At 39.7% G+C, this 23,586-nt stretch overlaps 1 protein-coding gene across 2 annotated transcripts in view; it reads left to right on the plus strand.

The window, feature by feature from the left end:
- Positions 1–23,586, plus strand: part of gak (cyclin G associated kinase) — a 118,720-nt gene that overhangs the window by 37,750 nt on the left and 57,384 nt on the right. For both annotated transcript variants that reach the window (XM_080188545.1, XM_080188546.1), the window contains exons 6-9: positions 1,526–1,651; positions 4,149–4,238; positions 16,150–16,285; positions 21,572–21,684. In XM_080188545.1, the coding sequence (XP_080044671.1) occupies positions 1,526–1,651; positions 4,149–4,238; positions 16,150–16,285; positions 21,572–21,684 (465 nt within the window). The remainder of the gene's footprint in view (positions 1–1,525; positions 1,652–4,148; positions 4,239–16,149; positions 16,286–21,571; positions 21,685–23,586) is intronic.

Raw genomic sequence — 23,586 nt, forward strand, 5'->3', positions numbered from 1 at the left:
GTCTGGAATTTGCTTCCTACATTTCTGTGTCTCAACATTGCTTTCCTCCTTTAAAACACTATTTAAAACCTATCTGTTTGACCAAACATTTGGTGGTCAAACTTAATTTCTTCTTATGTGGCTTAGTGTCATACTTGTTTAATAATGCTCAAATGAAACACCTGTAAGTTGTGGTGTGGTATGTTTGATCTGGCATCAGTTTGCCATTTTACAATAAATGTGAGATCTTTTGATGAAGGTAGTTTTGTACTACATGCGGTGCCCCGTTGACATTCAGTTGTTGATTTCTCCTCCCAATGTCATGGAGTTGCTGTTGACAGAAACTGAACTGGAAAAGCCATATATAAATAATGTGGCTACTCAAGCAGGTCAGAGACTGGGATTTCTGTGGCAAGTAACTTGGCTCCTAATTCTCCATACCCTGTTAACTATCTACAAAACTCAAGTTAGGAGTGTAATGGAATACAATGCAGATTGGCACCTCATCCACTATTTAAACATCTGCTCCTTTTACTGATGCACAGAGGTAGCATTATTTACCATCTACAAGATGCACTGCAGCAACTCCTCAAACCTCCTTCCAAGCCTGCAACCTCTACCACTTAGCAGGACAAATGCAGTAAATAGGTGAATGGGAACAACACTACTTGCAAATTCCCTTCCAAGCCTACGTACAGTCTTGACTTAGAGATTTATCACTGTTCCTTCCTTGTTGCTGGGTCAAAATCCTGGAACTCTTTCCCTAACAGCACTGGGCGACCCGGTGTGAATCTGGTATTCCGATTCGGGGTGGCTTGTAATTGCATCAGGATATCCCCGGTTTCTGAATCACTGAATCACTTTATCTATTTTAAGGGCCCAGTTATTCGCTCAGCCATTCCAGAACTTTGTGGGTAGTAGGGTATGTGAAATTTTTGTTTAATCCCCATTTGCATATACACTTCCCTGACTACTGCCCATCGCGTCTTCGGTTCCTCATCCACTATCCTCCGTGACCCGTCTGCAAACAGCATTTTAGCTGCTTCCTCCCTCATCTGATTCTTCTCTTAATCTCCAGCCTGACCTCACATACGTGATCCTTTCTTTCACTGTTCATGTGTCCTGCTGGGTTGTTCCTATCGCTTTTCAGTATCGTGATTCGCCCATTTGCTGGAAGAATGACTGGTGGGGGTCACTTGATCCAATATGCAGTCATTAGGTTTCTTGATTCATTCTCTTTTCCTCCAGTTGGTAGCTGAACATAATTTATTTAAAACATTATTCACCATAAATAACTGTAATTAAAATTTCTTCTTTGTTTAATACGTTTCTGTCCCAAATCTGTTCCTTGCAGATTCATGGTGTGATGCAGGTAGACTGATCAGAAATCGCTATCATTGGCTATTTCTGCTATTTTTTCAGATTTCCCCTTCCTGCTTTCACCTTGGGAAGAAAATGCAACACATATTCAAAAGATTGGTTATTGTTATAGTCAGTACTGTATTTGCTGATCTTAATGTTATTGTGTGCTTTACCTCTAATGTAGGTTGAAAATCTCTTGGTCAGTCATCAAGGTACTATCAAGCTCTGTGATTTTGGCAGTGCTACAAGTATAGCACACTACCCAGACTACACATGGTCTGCACAGAAGAGAGCAATGGTGGAGGAAGAGGTATGTGTGTACTTTTATCAGTCATTGAGAATACAAATTGAATAGCACATATTACGCAATGGCATATTTAAAAAGAAACAAAGAACTTGCCTGGTGTCCTGGCCAATATTTATCCTTCAATAAGTAACATTAACACAGACTGCCTGATCTTGTAACTCACTGTTGTCTATCAAATATTGCTGTATACATATTAGCTGCTGTGTTTCCTTATATTACAACAGTGACCACATTTCAAAATGACATAATTGTTGCAAAAGGATTTGGAATATTGTGGGGATGTGTAAGGTGCTATTTCAATGCTAATTCTTTCATTTTCCTTTATAACTCTTGATATTTCACTGTCATGTGTCAGTTAGCACATCAGTAAGTAGTTAATTATGCATGACCTACTGGTCCTGAAATAGTATTCTGTTTACCTATTATTTTCAAGGGTTATTTTTAAGTTATGTTCTTTGAATGAGAAGGGACAGTTGAAGTTACCCTTGGAGTGATTCATGAGTCTTTCAAAAAGGGAATGCTTACATGAAGCTATATAGTATAATGGTACTTGACATTTGATGTTGATAAGTAGAGTGTATTGGTGCAAAATATCTTCCCAATTGGGTAAACTTATTATGTCAATGCTGTCGCTTTGTTCTTTGAAAGTATGTCTCGAGCTGAAGTTGCATGGGGCTTAATATACCAAGTACATGTAAAGAAGACAAATGTTGAGAAAATGTAACTAAAGTTCAGGTGTGAAATCTCTGTTGATATAACTTCTGACTTAATATTCAAATATTAAAGCAGTTGTTGTGATGAAACATAGTGATTAAATAAAACTGTTCTGACAAAAGAGTGATCAAGGTGTGCATTTATCCATCATTCAGTTTTATGCTAAACTTAGGGTGTTTTTGTTGTAGTTTCTAATTTATTTGTTTTGGTTGTGCCCTCTGGCAACATTATAAGTCACTGATAGCACTGTGAGGAAAGAACTTCAAGCCATCACAAGGCACTTTACAGATAACAAAATAGTTTTATTTTAACTATGATGTACCAAATACTTAAAGCAGAATACAATTGTTACAGTGCTAAGTTAATTTCCCAGCAGATTAGAATTTAGTATACGTAACACCATTATCAAGAAAGAACGAAGAGAGAAAAACGGAACAACAGGCCAGTTAGCCTGACGTCAGTTGTCAGGATTTTCTTTTTTATTCTTTCAAGGACTGCGAATGTTGCTAGCAAGGTTAACTGTATTGTCTGTCTTTAATTGCCCCTGAGAAGGTGACGGTGAGCTGCTGCCTTGAAGCATTGCAGTCCCTTTGGTGTAGGTAGGGAGTTCCAGATTTTTAACCTTGCAACATTGAAGGTACAGTGCTATAGTTCCAAGTCAAGATGGTTTGTGGCTTGGAGGGGAATTTGCTGGCAGTGGTGTTCCCATGTGCCTGCTGCCATTCACTTTCAAGGTAGAGTATGGATGGTGCTGGAGGCTTGGCAAGTTGCTGCAATGCACCTTTTATATGGTATACACTGTTGTGACAGTGTGCCAGTGTTGGAGGGAGGCAATGTTTAAGGTGTTAGATGGAGTGCCAAAGAGCAGACTGCTTTATTCTGAACGCAACCGAGATTTTTGAGTGTTGTTGGAGATGTCGTAATCTAGGCAATTGGAGAGTATTTCATTATACTCCTGACCAGTGCCTTGTAGGTAAAGGACAGGCTTTCAAGGAGTCAGAAAGTGAGTTAGTTGCAGCAACATTTTCAACCTCTGACTTGCAGTCTCATCGGATTTACATGAATCTTTCAATTCAGTTTCTGGTCAATGGATGTTCATGGTGAGGGATTCAGCAGTGGTAATGCTGTTCAATGTCAAGGGAAGATGGTTAGGGTTTCCTTTGTTGGAGATGGTCACTACCTGGCATGTGTGGTGCACATGTACTTGCCACTTGTCAGCCCAAGCCAGGATATTGTCCAGGTCCTGCTGCATTTGGACATGCTTCAGTATCTGAGGAGTTGTGTACAGTGCTGAATACTATGCAATCATGAATGAGCACCCCCATTTTTGAGCAGGCTCTTTGATGCCACATTCAAGTCAAATGATGTCTTGATGTTATGAGGATGTAATGATGACTGGAGCCCTAGCATTGATGAGCAGCTTATTGCTATGTAAGTACCACTTGATAGCAAATTTGACAACGTCTTCCATCATTTTGCTGATTGAGAGTAGACTGATGGGGTGGTAATCGGCTGGATTGGATTTATGTGGATCACTGTTGGAATTTATTATTAGGGAAGTCTTAACAATGCAAATCGTAGGATGATTAGATGAAATGCACATGGTTTTATGAAAAGGAAATTGTGTCTGACAAGTTTGTTAGAGCTTTTCAGGACAGTGATTTACTTCACAGTAAAATAGGGTTGTATTGAAAATGGTGCTCATATAACTAACCATCGGTGCAATTTACACTTCCATACCATCCATTTTAATGAAACATAAAAACACTCTTGTTTTTTAAACCAGATTACAAGAAACACCACACCAATGTACCGGACACCAGAGATAATAGATCTTTATTCCAATTATCCAATCAATGAAAAACAGGATATCTGGGTAAGTTTTCTATAAAGTATTATGCTTTGTAAGAGCAGGACAATTTAACTTTTTATTCATTTGCAGGGTATGGGCATTGATGCCCATCCCTAATTGCCCTTCAGAGATGCCTTCTTGAACACAATTGAGGGGTTGCTGGGGTTAACCACATTACTTTGGGTTTGAAGTCAGGCTCGGTAAGATCTTCTTTTCTAAAGAACATTAGTGAATGGGGCTTTACAACAATCCAGTAGTTTGATGGCCAGCATTACTAATACTAGCTTTGATTAAAGATTCAATTAATTAACTGATTTTAAATTCTATAATTGATGTGATTTGAATCTATTTCTCCAGATTTTTGGTCCAGATCTCTAGGTTATTAGCCTAGAAACGTAGTCACAATATTACCATTAGCCATCAGTAGTAAATACTTATGGTTTCTTCATTTTGGTCAAAATTTGGATATTTTTATTTACAAAATGAATACTTATTCCCATAATGGGTGGTGCAGAATAAAAGATTGTGATTCATTCAAGATTTGGTTCTGTGGTCTGAAGTTATTTTAATTTGATTGAATTACAGCTTTACTATTCTGTCTTCACTTCATATAATTGAATACTATATCTACTCTGTTATGCTTTTAATTGCTTTTGTTTAATTTTACTTCTGTTTTTCATTTGCTTGTTAAACATGTATGCTTTGATTCACAATATTATCATGAAGCAAGCATAATTTATTTTAATTGCGTATATTGTTCATCTGTTGCAAAAATGCTTTGAATCACAGAATTTTGTAGCACCTGTTGAGATCATAAAGCCCTTTACAGCTGAGATATGTTTCAAAGAGTTATGCCATAGGTCTTGTTCCCCTGCATTTTTCCTTTCCCATTTTAAATTCTCTTGCTCAAGTATTTAACACAATTCACAGTGTTTCTTGATAGGATATTCCATTTTATCACAACACTCTGGATATCAGTGATGTTACTCTATTATAAGTTATGAACGCAGTGTCCTAGAGTAAAAGAGCGTATTAAATTCCATTATCATTGTTCATTCATAACCTTAGTGTCCAGTTAACATTTATCATATTTTGCATTCAACGTTGTTGTTCCCAGTAATGACAAGTACTGGCAATACCTGATTGCTTGTTTTTCTGGCTTTCAGCAGCTTTCGTTAGTGTGAATGTTAGTAAATAAAACTGATTACCATAATTTCAGTCACTGGAAAACTGTTTTAGTGACAGAATTGTACAAACGCTGTTCCAAGTACCTGAACCTCTGATACTGTTTTCTTCAAGAAGCACACTTCATGCTTTAGGTCGGCTATTCTCAGGAATGTTGTAGAAAAGATTTCCTAGCGATACCTGGGATCTTCCCAGACACACAGCCCCAGCAATAAGCATAAATCTTAATTGTTAGTGAATGAAGCCAAGAAACATCATATGAGGTTGTCCCAGACTAATGCCTCTTATCTAATTGGTCCAAAAGAACAACAGGAAAAACAGCTTTGCCCGATATAGCTCCTTGGTAATTCACTTTTGGCAAACACAAGGTCAAATTGTTAACTTAGGAAATTGTTCTGGTCTTTTCCGAAGGGTATGTTTATTTTGCTTATAATTTCCAGATACTATGATTGGAGAAAGTTCACATTCATGAAAACCAAGGAACAGGAATCTGGATTAATTGGAGTTTAATTGTCTTGGGGAATCCACAAAATTTGCACGTGCCTCTAATACAGTGCCTGAAAACCTCAGAGAGACTTTCATCATTGCAGCGTTTAAACTTCTTAATTCTAAGCACACTGGGTCAATTTTAAACAAATGAAGCAAGCTTCTCAAGTCAATGATTGTGCCCATGCTCGTGTACAGTATGGAATCTAACTAATCAACTGTTTGCACCATCTTGTTGCAGTAGTAAGGGCAACTTTCAGATAAGCTGAAAACTATGATATGGAATGGGTACTGAAACAATAACAAAAAATGTTGGAAATTTCTGCTGAATGTTTTCCCTTTTCCATTGAAAACTCTGGGGTTCTGTTTGGGCATTCAAATAAAATTCCAACACCTTCCCGTAGGGAATGGAGATGTTGATGAGAAAAGCTGAAACCTACTTTAGAGGATTTAAATAGTGCCAACAATGACTTTGTCAGGAGTACAGTATATCCAATCATAGCTGGCAACCTGACCAATGAAATGTGACCGATTAACAATCAGTTTCTATCTATTTTATTCATAAATTGGCAAAAGAACCAGAGGTGACACAAAGAAACATTTGTTTATCCAGTGTGTTATGATGATCCGGAATGCACTGTGTGAAAGCGTGCTGGATCGAATTCAAGAGTGACTTTCTGTTTTGTGTCATTTTATGAAAACTTAAAACCTTCTAGAGGTGTTTACTTAAGGTAATGGAAGTGAATCACTGCTAATCCAGGGTTTCTCCATTTGGCCTTCTGTTTATCAACCCGTGTTCAGTAAGTGCCTCTCTATTGTGATGGTTTTTTTTAGAATACACTTTATCTTCCTATAAACATCTGGCTGATCAGAGTCCTCTCCCACTATGACGCTTGCTCAGCATGTATTAGCCTTTGAAGGAAATTTGGCTTAATTGTAAATTGAGAGAGATTTTTAGCTATAACTGTTGTGATGACCCAGTTCCTTACTGCTCAAACTGTAACCTGACTACTCCAAGACCAGTTTAGAACTACTCAGCTTGGACAATTCAATCTGAAAGCAGAAAAGAGGAGGTACAGTGGCTGTCACTGCTACCTCACAGGATTAGGGACCTGGGTTCGATTCCAGCCTTGGATGACTGAACGTGTGGAATTTACATCTTCTCCCCATGTCTGCTCTGGTTTCCTCTTTGCTCTGGTTTCCTCCCTTAGTCCAAAGTTGTGCAGGTTAGGAGGATTGGCCGTGCTAAAATTGTCCCTTAGTGTCTAAGGATGTGTAGATTGGGTGAATTAGCCATGGCAAATGCATGGGGTTACAGGAATAGGGTAGAGACCATAAGATTTGGGATAGAATTAGGCCAGTCGGCTCATCGAGTGTCTCTGCCATTCAATATTGGCTGATATTTTTCTCATCCCCATTCTCCTGCCTTTTTCCCATAATCCCTGATCTCCTTATTAATCAAGAACTTATCTATCTGTGTCTTAAAGATATTCAATGACCTGGCCTCCTCAGCCTTCTGCGACAAAGAGTTCCACAGATTCACCACTCTCTGACTGAAGAAAGTCCTCCTCATCTCTGTTTTAAAGGATCAAACCCTTTAGCCTGAAGTTGTGCCCTCAAAGGGTAGGGCCTGGGGGGGGATGCTGTTTCGCAGAGTTGATGCAGACTCAATGGGCTGGATGGCCTCTTTTTGCACTGTATGCATTTGATGGATTAATATATAAATTTCCTGTTGGAAAGAAATAAACTCGATGTCATTCTAGGTTGAGTAGCTCCTCCTAAGGGAGGTTATTAGTTCAAAAATACACACTGTTCCAATTGTTCATTTCCAATGCACTCTACTGCATAATCCCCCATATCGTTAAAATACAGAGCAGAGTGCAGCTGTAGTAAAAATCACATCATCATTTATAATTTATAAAAACTGAATTTAAAAGTTATTTATTATCACAAGTAAGCTCACATTAACACTGCAATGAAAATTTAGTGAGTAACTGAGCCCTCCAGTTTCAGAATGTTGGAGATTCAATTCCCCATCTTTCAACGTTAGCTGGTTGCAGTGAAGTGGCACTATAGGTTGGCTGAGAGGGGGAGAAAAAGTGCTATTGATCACTGTCCAGTGACTGCTACAAAGGGATGCCATTTTAACATGGAATCAGCCTCTGCTTTGATGCACTGAAGTTGAATATTCTATCAATACTCAGTTGATGTTTCACAATGAAGAATGGTCACCAGGCCTAGGCTTTGGAACATGTGACCTTTGCCTGCAGAATCATACCTCAATGAAGCATCAACGTCTTTAGATGAGAAGGAGGAAGGGATTAATGTAGAATGTAGTCAATTGAGCAAATTTGGCTATCTCTCCACAGAATAATCCAATCAGTCCCAGTGTCGTGCTCTATCTCTACTTACCCTACAAATGTATCTCCCTCAAATGTCCACCCATTTTCCTATTGAAATCATTCATCATCTCCAGTTCCATCACCCCAGAGGCAGCGAGTTCCTGGTTATTACCATTTGCTGTGTAAAATCATTTTTCCTCACATCTGCTCTGCATCTCTTGCCTAAAACCTTAAATTGGTAGTCCCTAGTCTTTGTATCATCAGCTAATGGGGACAGCTTTTCTTTGCCTACCTTATCTAAACCTGTCACAATCATGTACACTTCTATCTAAAATTCCATAATCACTTTTGCCTGAGGGAGAACAATCCTAGTTCTCCAACTGAACCTTGCAATTAAAAGCCCTTATCCATTGACTCCTTCTGGTAAATCTCCTCTGCACACTTTAAAGGACCCTCAATCTTCTGAAAGTCTAGTGACCTAAGCTAGATGCAACACACTACCTGTGACCTCACCACAGCTTTATAAAGATTACACATAGCTTCCTTGCTTTTGTGCTCAATGTTGCTATTTATGAAATCCAAGATCCAAATATTTTGATACTTTTTCAGTACTTCTTAACACCTTCATTGGTACTCCTGTCCCACTGTCCCTGCACACTCTTTAAAACTATGCTATTAACTTTATGTTGCCTCGAGTCAAAGTGTATCACCTCACATTTCTCTGTATTAAATTCCATCTGCCTCTTGTCTACCCATTCTATTATCTATTCTACAACCTATTCATATTTTGTTACAGTTGATTGCCTCCAAGAGAGTACGATAAGAAATAGGAAGAGGAGGAAGCCATTCAGCCCTCCAAGCTTGCCCCTCCATTTAATAAGATCATGTTGATCTAAAACTCAGTAATTCTATTTTCCTACCTTATCTCCATAACTCTTAATTCTCCACTGTTTAAAAACCCACCCATCTCAACCTTGAAAATGTGCAAGGACTTGGCCTCCACACTTCCTGGGGTAAAGAATTCCAAAGATTCATCATTCTTTGGAAGAAGAAATTCTTCCTCAAATCTGTCTTAAGTGAGCACCCGCATATTCTGCAACTACACTCAGGTCCTGTATTCTCCCATGAGTGGAAACATCCACCTAGCATTTACCCTGTCTAAACCCCTGAGAATCTTATATGTTTCAATCATATCACCTCTCATTCTTCTGAACTCCATACAGTACAGACCCAACTTGTTTAATCTATCCTACACGGCAGTTCCTCCATACTTGGGATCTTTGTAAACCTCCTCTGTACTGCCTTCAGTGATCATAGAATTATACAGTGCAGAAGAGGCCCATTGAGTCTGCACCAATATGTGAGAAACACCTGAACTTCCACCTAATCCCATTTACCAGCACTTAGCCCATAGCCTTGACTATTATGATGTGCCAAGTGCTCATCCAGGTATTTTTTAGAAGATGTGAAAGCTTCTACCACCCTCCAGGCAGCGCATTCCAGACTGTCACTGTCCTTTGGGTAAAAATGCCTTTCCTCACATCTCCCCTAAACCTCCTGCCCCTCACCTTGAGCCTATGTCCCCCTGAAACTGACCCTTCAACTATGGAGAACAGCTGTTCCTTGTCCACTCTGTCCATGCCCCCATAATCTTGTAACTTCAATCAGGTTCCACCTCAGTCTTCTGCTCCAACGAAAACAATCTAGGCCTATCCAACCTCTCTTCTTAACTTAAATTTTCCATCCCAGGCAGCATCCTGATGAATCACGTCTGCACTCCATCCAGTACAATCACATTCTTCCTATAATGTGATGACCAGAACTCCACATATTCCAGCTGCAGCCTCACCAAATTTCTATTTGATCCAAGATGATTTTCCTGCTTTTGTAACATATGCCTTGATTGATAAAGGCAAATATCCGATATCCCTTTTCCACCATCCTACTAACATACCCTTCTGTCTTCAGAGATCTATGGACAAACATACCAAAATTTTGTTGTTCCACAGAACTTCCTAGTGTCATGCTGTTCATTGAATATTTCCTTATCAGATTACTCCTTCCAAAGTGTATCACCTCTCACTTTAAAGGGTTAAGTTCTGTCTGCCACATTTCTGTCCATGAGACCATTCCATCTATATCTTGTAGCCCTAGACATTAATATACTTTTCCTTAAATAAAGGGACGTAAACTGTACACTGTATTCTAAATGTGGCCTCATTAATACTTTGTGCAGTTACAGCAACATCTGTTTAGTTTTATATTCTAGTTCCCTTAAAATAAAAGTCACCATTCCATTTGCCTTCCCTATTACCTTCTGCATCCGTATGCTAGCTTTCTGGGTTTCATGAACAAGGTCCCGCTAAAACCCTTTTATGCCATAGTTTTCTGCGGTTCTCTCCATTGTAACCCTTTCTCATTGTTTCTTCCAAAATGAACAACCTCACATTTTCCCCTGTTGAATTCAATTTGACAATTTTCTTTCTGCCCATCAGCTGTCAATATCTCTCTGTAAGCTGTTTATATCCTCCTTACAACCTGCCTTCCCTCCCAGCTTTGTATCATCTGCAATGATGGCCACAGTACACTCTTCCTGAAAATTGTTAGTATATATTGTGAAGAGTTGTGATCCCAGTACTGATCCTGGTGGAAAGTCCCCCTCATCATTACCTGCTGCTTCCTTTTAGTTAGTAAAAAGTCAGACAACACCAGGTTTTAGTCCAACCTATTTATTTGATAATATACTCACAAGCTTTCGGGGTTAGTCCCTTCGTCAGGTGAATGGAGAGTTCAGGCCTCAGACAGAGCATATAAAGCACAGACAGTTTAGAGATTACTGATTAGAATGCGAATCCTTACACCTAACCTGCTGTTCAAGACCTGAAGTGGCTGATAATGTGAGTGGAAGGAGCACTGATCACAGTTTAAAGAGATGTGTATTGTCTCCAGACAGTACAGTAAGTGAGGCTTTGCAAACCCAGGCAAGTCACGGGGGTTACAGATAGTGCGACATGAACCCAAGATCCCTGTTGAGACCACCCTCATGTGTGCGGAACTTGGCTATCAGTCTCTGTTCAGCGACTCTGCGCTGTTGTGTGTTGTGAAGGCCGCCTTGGAGAATGCTTACCCGAAACTGTGATCAGTGCTCCTTCCACTCACATTATCAGCCACTTCAGGTCTTGAACAGCAGGTTAGGTGTAAGGATTCGCATTCTAATCAGTAATCTCTAAACTGTCTGTGCTTTATATGCTCTGTCTGAGGCCAGAACTCTCCATTCACCTGACAAAGGGACTAACCCCGAAAGCTTGTGAGTATATTATCAAATAAATAGGTTGGACTAAAACCTGGTGTTGTCAGACTTTTTACTATGTTTACGCCAGTCCAATGCCGGCATACCCACACCATGACTCCTTTTAGTTAGCCAGTCCTCTGTTGGTGTAGAATATTACAACATTATTGTGCCTTTGCTTAAAAAGGGCTGCAGGGAAAAGCCTGGGAACGACAGGCCAGTGAGCTTCACATCTGTGGTGCGTGAATTGTTGGACGGTATTTTGAGAGACACGATCTACAGGCATTTGGAAACGCAAGTACTGATTAGGGACAGTCAGCAGCATGGCTTTGTGAGTGGAAAATCATGTCTCACAAATTTAATTGAGTTTTTTGAACAGGTAACCAAGAAGGTAGATGAGGGCAGTGCAGTTGATGTCGTCGACATGACTTTAGCAAAGCCTTTGACAAGGTACCACATGGTAGGTTATTGCATAAGGTTACATCTCATGGGATCCAGGGTGAGGTATCTAAATGGATACAAAATTGGCTCTTTGATAGAAGCCAGAGAGTGGTTGTAGAGAGTTGTTTTTCAAACTGGAGGCCTGTGACCAGTGGTATGCCTCAGGGATCACTGCTTGGTCCACTGTTATTTGTCACTTATATTAATGATTTGAATGAGAATATAGGAGACGTGGTTAGTAAGTTTGCAGATGACACCAAGATTGGTGGCATAGTGGACAGTGAAGAAAGTTATCTCCAATTGCAACAAGATTTTGATCAATTGGCCAGTAGGCTGACGAATGGTAGATGGAGTTTAATTTAGACAAATGTGAAGTGATGCATTGTGGTAGATTGAACCAGGGCAGGACTTACTTAGTTAATGGTAGGGCACTGGGGAGAGTTAAAGAACAAAGAGATCTAGGGGTACGTGTTTATAGCCTCTTGAAAATGGAGTCACAGGTGGACAGAGTGGTGAAGAAGGCATTTGGCATGCTTGGTTTCATCGATCAGAACATTGAATACAGGAGTTGGGACATCTTGTTGAAGTTGTACAAGACATTGTAAGGCCACACTTGGAATACTGTGTGCAATTCTGGTCACCCTATTATAGAAAGAATATTATTAAACTAGAAAGAATGCAGAAGAGCTTTACTGAGACGCGACCAGGAGTTGATGGTTTTGAGTTATAAGGAGAGGCTGGATAGACTGGGACTTTTTTCTCTGGAGTGCAGGAGGCTGAGGGGTGATCTTATAGAAGTCTATACAATAATGAGGGGCACAGATCAGCTAGATAGTCAATATCTTTTCCCAAAGGTGTGGGAATCTAAAACTAGAGGGCATACGTTTCAGGTAAGAGGGGAGAGATACAAAAGTGTCCAGAGGGACAATTTCTTCACTCAGAAGATGGTGAGTGTCTGGAACAAGCTGCCAGAGATAGTGGTAGTGCTGGGTACAATTTTGTTTTTTAAAAAGCATTTAGATAGTTACGTGGGTAAGATGGGCATAGAGGGATATGGGCAATTGGGATTATCTCAGGGATTTTAAAAAAAGGGTGACATGAACAAGTTGGGCCAAAGGGCATGTTTCCATGCTGTAAACCTCTATGACCTGCAACTTTGTGAGCTCCTATTTTGTGTAGTAGCCTTTTGTGTGACATCTTATCAAGTGCCTTTTGAAAATCCAAATATACAACATCAATTAGTTCTCCTTTGTCTACTCTAGTTGATACCACCTCAAGGAACTCTAGTTAATTTGTCAGATGTGATTTTTCCTTCAGGAAACTATGCTAACTCTTTGTTGCGTTCAGAATCTATCCCACTCTTCTCGCCTCTAACTAACCATTGCCATTTTATATGTTTCCGCTTTCAACTTAATATCCTCCTTAACTTCCTTGTCCTTCTCCATTACTAATCTAAACCCTTTGACACAATAATCAGTCTTATCCAAATGTTTCCCCATAGACACGTTGTCCACTTGGCTCATCTTATTCCTCTGTACCAGATCCAACAATGCCTCCTTCTTCATTGGACCAAGAACATATTAGTCAATGAAGTTCTCCTTAACACATTTCAGAAATTCCTCCTCCTCCTTACTCTTTATTTTTATATTATTCCAATAGATATTAGGATACTTAAAGTTCCCCAAAATCACCAATGTATTGTTTTTGCTCATCTCTGAGATTTCCTTGCAAATTTGCTCCTCATTCTCCCTCACCATTTGCAATCCTTAGAATATCCCTAGTAGCATGATAATACTCTTTGCTTCTCAACTCTGACCAAGTGGTCTTTGTCTCCTCAAGGACATCTTCTCTTTCCCTACATTATAGTGTCTTCCCTAATTAGCACTGCCACCCAACTCCCATTTTTCCTTCTCTATCTTTTCTGAACACTATATCCTTGAATATTAAGGGACCAATCCTCCCAACTTTTAAGCCTCATTTCTGCAATTGTTACTACATCATATTCCTAAACATCTATTTGTGCTTGTAGCTCATTGATCTAATTTGCCACATGCTGTGCATTTACCTAAATGCCTCCTAAAGCTGTCTTATTCATAATCATCTCCTTAGCCTGCCCCTGATTAATTATGATACTTCTTTGTCTAGTACTATCCAATGCTCCCCCTCCCTTATCTTGCTATTTTCTATGCCTATATGCTGGTGCCCTCTTCCTGTCAGTTGAAACCATTCCCAACCACACTAGTTCAATTCCTGGCGAGGGGATTAGCCCCAGTCCTGTTGAAGTCCAATCCACCCTTTTGAATAGGTGCCTCCTGCTCCAGAACTGGCCCTAATGTATCAGGAATTTGAAGCTGTCCCTCCTGCATCATACCCCAAGTCATGGATTGATACACTCTATCTTACTATTTCTACTCCTGTGAGCACCTGGCGCTGGGAGTATCCAGGGATTTTTGCCTTTGATGTCCTACTTTTAACTTCCTCTCTTGCCCGAATAGTCTGACTGTAGTATCTAAATGCTTGCTCTCTCTGTTGTTGGTCTGGATGTGGACCTCACCGTCTGGCTCATATCTTCCCCCCTGCAGAATATTTTGCATGGTCTCTGCAGGGAGGCAATGTAGCATGCAAAACTCACAATGACAGTGCCAGTAACACCTACAGTGCCAGAAACACCTGTCTGTTCCCCTAACTATGGAATTGCCTATAAAAATTGTATTCCTATCATTTACTTTTCCCTGCTAACCAGTCCCTTGCCCATTTGAGCTCAAAAGATGGAGACTGTTTGTACGTATGTAGTTCCCCAAGGCACATGGAGTCACCTGAAGGTCCTATGTGGTGCAGGAATTGCAACCAGCAGATCTCAGCTAGCTATCCATTATCTTAAAAAAAAGTCTTTCCTCTTTCAGAGCCTTGTTTGAACTACTCATTTTAATTTGTGTCTCTAGACCTGCTCTGCGCTCATATTCTTACAATTAACTCATTTATTATTGTACTTACTGTGAAATTTTTAATTTCCTGCCTACAAGTTCAAATGACTGTCCTAGTTTCGTTGGACTGGGTAAACACCGTCTGTGTCAATATACACGACCGTCTTTGAGATCCTCTCCACTTGGAGCCGGCATAAGTTACCTCGTTTAAAGAGATAGAGAACAAAAACGGAAGAAAAGGAAATACCAAGGAATCTGTTACCTCCTTTCGCACTTGATTTTTTTTTATTTCTTTGAACATGGTTGGTCCACTGTGAACTCTCCAGCTGTTTGCTCTGGCCTCCTCCCTTCCCCCTGTCTGCTGAATTAAATGTAGTATACAGGGCTCAGTAGAAGAGCTTTTCATTTTTATTTCACTAAGCAAATATAGTAAAGGCCAGGTGTACAAATGCAATGACTTTCTTGATGTTAATCGGACAGGATAGAGGTGGAGAGACTCTTCCCGCTCAAAAAAGACAGTAGGACTAGGGGGCACAGCCTCAAGATAAAAGGGGGGCGGTTTAGAACGGAGTTGAGGAGGAACTTCTTCACTCAAAGGGTGGTGAATCTCTGGAATTCTCTGCCCGTTGAAGTGGTGGAGGCTGCCTCGCTAAATATTTTTAAGACGCGGGTTGATGGGTTTTTGATAAGAGAGGGGATTAAGGGTTATGGGGAGAAAGCGGGAAAGTGGAACTGAGCAGCGACAGATCAGCCATGATCTTATTGAATGGCGGGGCAGGCTCGAAGGGCTAGATGGCCTACTCCTGCTCCTATTTCTTTTGTTCTTATGTTCTTATGAGATCATGAGGATTCCAGGCCCAGTTCATGCTCTATGTGATTTAACTGACCTCAACCTAGGCAGCAAGAGGAACACTCTCATTTGCCCTAGTGTTCCTGGGCTCGGGGGGAAAGGATCAACCTGACTGACTCCTTTGATTTGATGTCCCTACTGGAATGTGTATGTTGGGCCATTATGCCTGTTACCTTTCCCTTTTTGGTAGATCAGTTGCTTTTAAGATTGAACATAAAATAGAGTTGCTTGAGAAGAGGTACTGGAGAGTTGCTGGCTCCAATTGTTGTGCAATTATATAAGTTATTGCCTTCTGAACAGAAAAATGAAATAAGTGAATTTATTTACAGGCAAAGGTCATCAATGCAGTTGGGCAGAGAGTTATCATCTGTAATTAACATGCAACTTTTGATTAAATGTATTTTGTAACTTTCCTTAGGCCTTGGGATGCATCCTCTACCTTCTGTGCTTTAAGCAGCATCCATTTGAAGATGGTGCTAAGCTTGGAATTGTAAATGGAAAGTACTCTATTCCTTCGAATGATACCAAATACACTGTTTTTCACGATCTCATTCGTAAGTATTTGCACAAACTAAGAAGTATTTCAGTTTCATGTTCAGGTTAATTATGCAAGATACATACTGACTTTTTTTTCTCATTGCCTCTAGATTATTGCTTGATTATTTTGCAACAATGAACCAGGGTGTTGGGAAGCATGGGGTTGGTTTCATAAACGTTAACCCTCCAGTGCAGCTACTTTTGTCTGTGAACGACCTGAGTATCAGTAAATGTCATATCAATCTCATTGCTGAAATGTCAAATAAAAAATGGAAAAAGATATTCTGAGTAACAACACTTTGCATTTATGTAGTGTGAGAATAAAGTGTTTCACAAAGATCCTATGATAAAATGGACCCTGAAAATTTGATTGTTCAATAGCTTAATTGAACAGTTGAATTTTAAGGAAGGTCTTAATGGAGGAGAGCGGGGTGGAGGACATGAGAAAGGAAATTCCAGAGATGAGCAAGCAATGCAAGTGAACCGCTGTTGGTGGGATGAAGATTAGAGTCCTAGATACAGAGAGTTCAGGATAGTGTGCTGTGGGACTGGAGGTGTTTGCAGGTACAGACAGAATTGAGGCCTTAAGGAAGTTAAATCCAAAGATGAAAATTAGAACTTAGTGAAGAATAGGGTATAGATTTTGCAAGAACAGGAGGTGAAAGATGAAAGGCTGGCCAGAAGAGCATTGAAATAGTCATGTATGAAGTTGGCACAGGTATGCATGGAGATGTTGGCAGCAGATAGCTAGAGGCAGATGCTGATAGAGCACTACCAGGCAGACTTAGTCATTGAGAGAATATGGGGTTAGTAGTTCTGCTTTATGGCTACATAGGATGCCTGTGGTTATAGCTGAGAAGGGAGATTGAATCAGTGACAACGTATGGAATTTGTGCAGGGACTGAAGACAATGTCTTTGTTTTCCCATTGTTTAGCTGAAAGTGACTCATCTCAGCCTGAATGTTGAGAGAATACTGAGATAGTTGATGGATTGATAAGAGGCAGTAGAAAGATACAATTGGGTGTTGTCAGCACACATGGAATTTGACCCCATGACTGCAGATGATGTTGCTAAGAGGCAGCATGTAGATGATGAAGAAATGGGACGGCATGGTGGCACAGTAATTAGCACTGCTGCCTCATAGCACCGGGGACCTGGGTTCAATTTTGGCCTTAGTCGACTGTGTGGAATTTTCATGTTCTCCCCGTGTCTGCGTGGGTTTCCTCTGGGTGCTCTAGTTTCCTCCTGCTATCCAAAGATGTGCGGATTGGGTTGATTGGCCATGCAAAATTGACCCTTAGGGTCAGGGAGATTAACAGGGTTAATGTGTGGGGTTTCGGGGATAGGGCCTGGATGGGATTGTTGTTGGTATAATCTCTTGGGCTGAGTGGCCTCCTTCTGCACTGTAGGGATTCTATGATTTTATGAAATAAGTGTCAAAGATGGATCTTTGGGAACTCTGAATTTATAATGTACAAGTGCGAAGAGGAGCAAGAGTGTCCTACTGGGTTGGTCAATAGAGGAGAAGCATTGGGGGAGCATAGTATGGTGACCATGTTAAAGTTGCAGAATCAAAGACTAGGGTGGATAATGTACCACAGCTATAGTTGCAGAGCATGTTATTTAGGACATTAGAATTGTTTCAGTATTATGCCAGGGAAAAAAGTCTGATTGAAGAGACTTAAGCCAATAGATGCGTAGAAAATGGACAAGATTTGGAAAGCAACCCTGGAGGCTGGTGATGGGAACAATCGTTTGCAAGGAGGGTTTTGTTTTGAGGGGCAGTGATGGTAGTGGTTTAAAAGAAAGTGGGACAGAAAGTGAGGAGAAGGACCATTTACATTGTGAAATAAATTAAACTGGAAAGAGGTGATTTAAGAGAAATTATGTCAAGGCTCTAGAAAGAGAGTTTTATGGACAACATGAACTCTAAAGGAGGGCTTGAGGAGAGAAGCTTAATAAAGATGCTAAATTCACAATGTATTTTTTTTCAAGAATGCATGAGAGAATCTTAACAGATTGTTCTTCATACTTAGCTCAGTAAGTGTGCTTGCTAGGAGGGGAATCTCCTATGAAAAATTGAGTGTTAAAATCTAGACTATTTTATTGCAGCGTATCATACTAAAATAGGAAGTGAACTTTTAGTTTAAGGTAATTTTTAATAAGCTAACATGACCTACAGTACTTTTATTGTTTAAGATATTATGCTGCAATCATTTTTGTGTTTTTCTTTAGATCTATACAGTTTGTAGTTGAAACATTCTTCCTGTTGCATTTTAATGATTGAAATTTTTAATGAACTTTTGTCCCCTTCAGGGAGTAAACAAAACTTTGTAGACTGCAGGAACATGGTAACAGGAGCCTGCTATTTAGCTCCTCAATCCTGTTCTGCAGAGTTTGTAACGGATCTACACCCTAGCTGCACATTCCTGCCATTGTTCCATACTCCTTGATACCTTGGCCAAGAAAAAAATCAGTCTCAGTTTTAAAATTAACATTTGATCTCACATAAATTGCTGTTTGCAGAAGGCAAGTCCAAACTTCTATCAACCCTTTGAATAATGTTTTTTCCAAATTTCATTTCTGAAAAATCTGCCTGTAATATTTTAACAATGTCTCCCCAGCCAGCAGAAATAGTTGTCTCAATCTTCCCCACTAGTTTCCCGTAATAGCTTGCAAAATTTGGTCAAACTATCCTTTAACCTTGTGAATTCAAGAGAATACCACCCTAGGTTGTGTCATTTTGCCACATAATTTAACCCTTGGAATGCAGCTATTGTTTTGCTAAGTCCATATGGCACTCATAGGCCATGATTTCATTCCTTGTGTTGTGCCTAGAATAGCTCACTGTATTCTAGATGTGGTCTGACCAGTGCGTCATATAGCTGAATGAAGCATAACGTCAACCCCAATGTATTCTAGTCCTTTAGATTTAAAAGCCGATATTTTATTTGGCTTCTTAATCCATTTCTGTGCCTGTTTATGGCATCTTAATGATCTTTGGATTTAAGTCCCAAATCCAAAGATCCAACCTGCATTGTTTCTAACTTTTCAACATTTAAAAAGTAACCGGTTCTATCCTTTTAAGACCTCGTTTAAATCAGTTGAAATCAGTTTCACATAGATTTTTCCATTCATGTAATATCAGTATTTCTTTGTGATGTTTAGCTTTGAATTGCATTGCTTACCCTGTCACCTCCCTTTGTGGCATCAGTTCTTCTGATTATGTGACTTCCTATTCCTTCATCTAAGTAATTAATAAATACGAGGACTAGTTGAGATCCCACCACAGATCCTGTGAGACAGCATTAGTCACCTGTTCAATGGGTTACCTGCCCATTAACCTGACTCATTGTCTCCTGTGCTGAGTAAGAAGCCTCACAACACCAGCTTAAAGTCCAACAGGTTTCTTTGGTAGCACAAGCCACAAGCTTTCAGAGCATTATCCCTTCATCAGGTGAGTGGGAGTTGTGTTCAGAAACAGGGCTTATATAGACACAAACTCAATTTGCAAGATAATGGTTGGAATGCAAGTCTTTACAGATAATCAAGTCTTAAAGGCACAGATAATGTAAGTGGAGAGAGGGTTAAGCACAGGTTAAAGAGGTGTGTTATTGTCTCTAGCCAGGACAGTTAGTGAGATTTTGCAAGCCAAGACAGGTTGCGAGGGTTACCGATAGTGTGACTTGAACCCAAGATCTTAGTTGAGGCCGTCATCGTGTGTGGAACTTGGCTATCAGTTTCTGCTCGGTGATTCTGTGTTGTGTGTCGTGAAGACCGCTTTGGAGAACGCTTACCCGAAGATCAGAGGCTGAATGCCTGTGACTGCTGAAGTGTTCCCCAACAGGAAGAATACACTCCTACCTGGTGATTGTGGAATGGTGTTCATTCATCTGTTATCATGGCATCTGCATGGTCTCCCCTATGGACCATGCCTCAGGAAGCTTCACAACATAGTACACAAGGCATGATATATTGTGTGTACTATCTACAAGATGCACTGCAGCAATTCACCAAAGATCCTTAGACAGCCTGTTCCAAACCTATGACCACTTCCATCTAGAAGGACAAGGGGAGCAGATAAATGGGAATACCATCACCTGCAAGTTCTCTTCCAAGCCACTCACCATCCTGACTTGGAAATATGTCTTTGTACCTTCGCAGTTGCTGGGTCAAAATCCTGGAATTCCCTCCCAAATGGTATTGTAGGTCAACCCAAGAACATGGACCGCAGCGATTCAAGAAGGCTGCTTACCACCATCTTCTCAAAGGCAACTAGGGATGGGCAATAAATGCTGGACAGCCTGTGACACTATGTCACACAAATGAATAAAAAAACCCTACTTTTGTCATCACCTCAGAAAATGCAATCAAATTCTTCAGACGTGACTACTCTTTACAAACCCATGCTAGCTCTCGCTGATCAGCTGAACATTTTCAAGATTTTCAGTTACCCTATGCTTAATTGTAGACATTCAGTAATTTCTTAACAACAAATGTCAATCTCCCCTGGTTTCCCTCTGTCAGCTTTCTTAAAAAGAGGAATGACGCACAGTTATTCAAACTAAAGGAATAGTTCCCGAATCAAGAGAACTTTGGAAAATTAACTGCAACGCTTTCAGTTACATGTGACCTGGGTTCATGTTATAAGATGTACAATAATTAAAATATGCCATTGTGGTTTGAGTTAATGTTGGCTGAAGCAGATTGAGATGGATTTTGGCCACTTTTAATAGTTTGTTGCAATATTACATTGATGTAAGTCTGTGTTTTTGTTATGTCCTTAGGGTAAACTGTAGAACTGGAACACACAATCTAGGCTGACGCCTCTGCACTGCTGAAGGAGTGATGCATTGTTAGCGGTGCTGTCTTTTGGATAAGACACTTGAGACCCAAATTGCCTGTTCACGTGAGCAGAGAAGATCTCAACTGTTCAAAGAAGAGAAAAGAAACTTTCCCACCATCCTGACCAACCACACACATAAAACTGATTAACTATTCATTATCTTGATGCTATTTTGGAACTTTGCTGTGTTCAAATTGGCTGAGAGATATAACAGTAAATTAAAATACAAAATTATTTATGTTTGTGAAACACATGAAATATTCTAAGAATGAGAAGGAAGCTACATTAATACAAGTTTGCTTATTTTTATTAATGCTGTGAATTCTAAATTCTACCTGGTGACTGGAGTGCAGGGGAGTAATTCCTTGTGTTATGTTTTAGTCATATATTACCTCAAAACACCCATTGGCAGAATGTAATATGATGACTCTTATTTTCTCTCTCTTGTTGCTGTAGGTAATACAATGAAGATAAATCCTGAAGAGCGATTAACAATTACAGAGATCGTGAATCAATTGCAGGAGATAGCAGCAGCTAGGAATATTAATCTTAAATCTCCAATTACAGAGGTAAGAAACTTGATACTAGTTCTCAAGGTGTACATCAGGTGATTTATCCCATTTTAAAAAGCACATTGAAAAGGAAGTTTGAATTCAAATTCAAACCTTAGTACTTAAAATACCAATGTATCATAGCAATATATTTCCTGGTGTCCTGGTTTATTCATTTTTTGACTTTTTTTTCTGAATTTCATGTTTAAATTGAGGAAAACAATAGCCATTGAGTGTACTGCAGGTCACGATGGTAACATCCAAAAGTGACATTACCTTGGGTTGCCATAGGTTTCCAGTGACCATAGACTTTGAACAAATTAACTTCGTTGATCATCTGTGTTCCTCTCAGCTCATCATTAATCAGATGAGCAATGATTAAAACTGAACCATTCACAGTATTACTCACAAATCATTGCCGAGTCTCTTCAATTGAGTCTGGTATTTTGGCAACAGCAGAAAAGATTAGCTGGTTTGTATATATCTTGATGTGATTACAGTGGACGGAAATGTTTTGCTCCCGGATATGGTGACAGTGTGATTTCCTCTTTCTCTGCTTTTGATGTATCTAAGTAAGCTAACTTCTCCATTATCCAAATGCACCGTTATCTTCGTCGCAGGTTAGGCCACTGGTAAGGTGATCTGATCACTATTTGATGCAAGGTTTAGTTGTTCTAATGGGAAGGTTTTGGCATTTCTTTAGCCAACTACTTTGTTGGGCTTTTGGCAGCATTTGACTGTTAAGTTTAGGAGTGAAACAAATCCAGGGAAGCCATTATGACCCCCTAGTTATGATGCTATATTGGTCCTTCTGTTAACTGGACTGTCATATTGTCCGATTGAAGGAGGTCAGTGTAAGAGAGGTAGTCATAACCAAATATGGAGAGGTGACAGAGGTAAAGAGAAGGACTTGAACAAGAAATTGAATCTCAAAACTTCTCTGCATAGCCCTGCTGTTGTCTTTATCTTTTATGTTAATTTTTTTTGATTGTGAATCTTTTGAAGGTACAATGGCTAATAGCAGAAGGGGTCAGATGTTTTGATGTGGTGGGTAAGATATGATTATCCACATACAGATTATTGCAGGCTTTTATTTGAGTTAAATAAATGAGATGTTCCATGATGTTACTGATAAGTACATTTACACTTCCTGAATCGTGTAGGATATTTTTTGTTTACAAACTATGAATTATTCATTCTGCCTCTATGTATAAATCATCTAAAGAGGGAAGGGGACTATTTGGTACTGTGTTGCTCTAGCAGATATGTGCTCTTGCAGTAGCCATGAAAGTATCATATTTCCCTCAGCTGCTCCTGTAAAAGACTTTGTTCCTTCTTCATGTCATATCATGATAGCAGCTCGATATTGTTTTCACACACAAAGTAAAAGTTGAACATTATATAAATTCGTCTATGGTCAATTATATTTATAGTGCTGTAGGGGCATTTTCATAGACTCCCTACAGTGCAGAAGAAGGCCATTCAGCCTGTCGAGCTTGCACCGATAAAAATCCCATCCAGGCCCTATTGCCATAACCCTGCTAGTGTTACTGACACTAAGGGACAATTTAGCATGGCCAATTAACCTAACTTGCACATCTTTGGAATGTATTTCTTCTACTGTTGCTGCTGTTTTACTGTCAGCAGTGTTGACTTCTGGCTTTGACAGGTTTATTATTTATTTTGTTTTAAGTACTTCAGTTGTCACCTGTTAGCTGTTTTTTCCCTGTTGAAAGCACTTCAGTTTAGCTAGCTATTGACATTGAGTTCCAGATTTGCACATACATTCCTAAATGGTAGATACCAATGATTACATAACATGGAATACCATAATGAAGAGAAATTAACACTATTAACAAATCCAGCCCGGCACTTGCATCAAGTGGAATCCTACTTTACACCAATGTGTTGTCAGTCTCA

The sequence above is a fragment of the Carcharhinus amblyrhynchos genome, chromosome 5 (genome assembly GCF_965287045.1).
Source record: "Carcharhinus amblyrhynchos chromosome 5, sCarAmb.v2.hapA, whole genome shotgun sequence".
Taxonomy (NCBI): domain Eukaryota; kingdom Metazoa; phylum Chordata; class Chondrichthyes; order Carcharhiniformes; family Carcharhinidae; genus Carcharhinus; species Carcharhinus amblyrhynchos.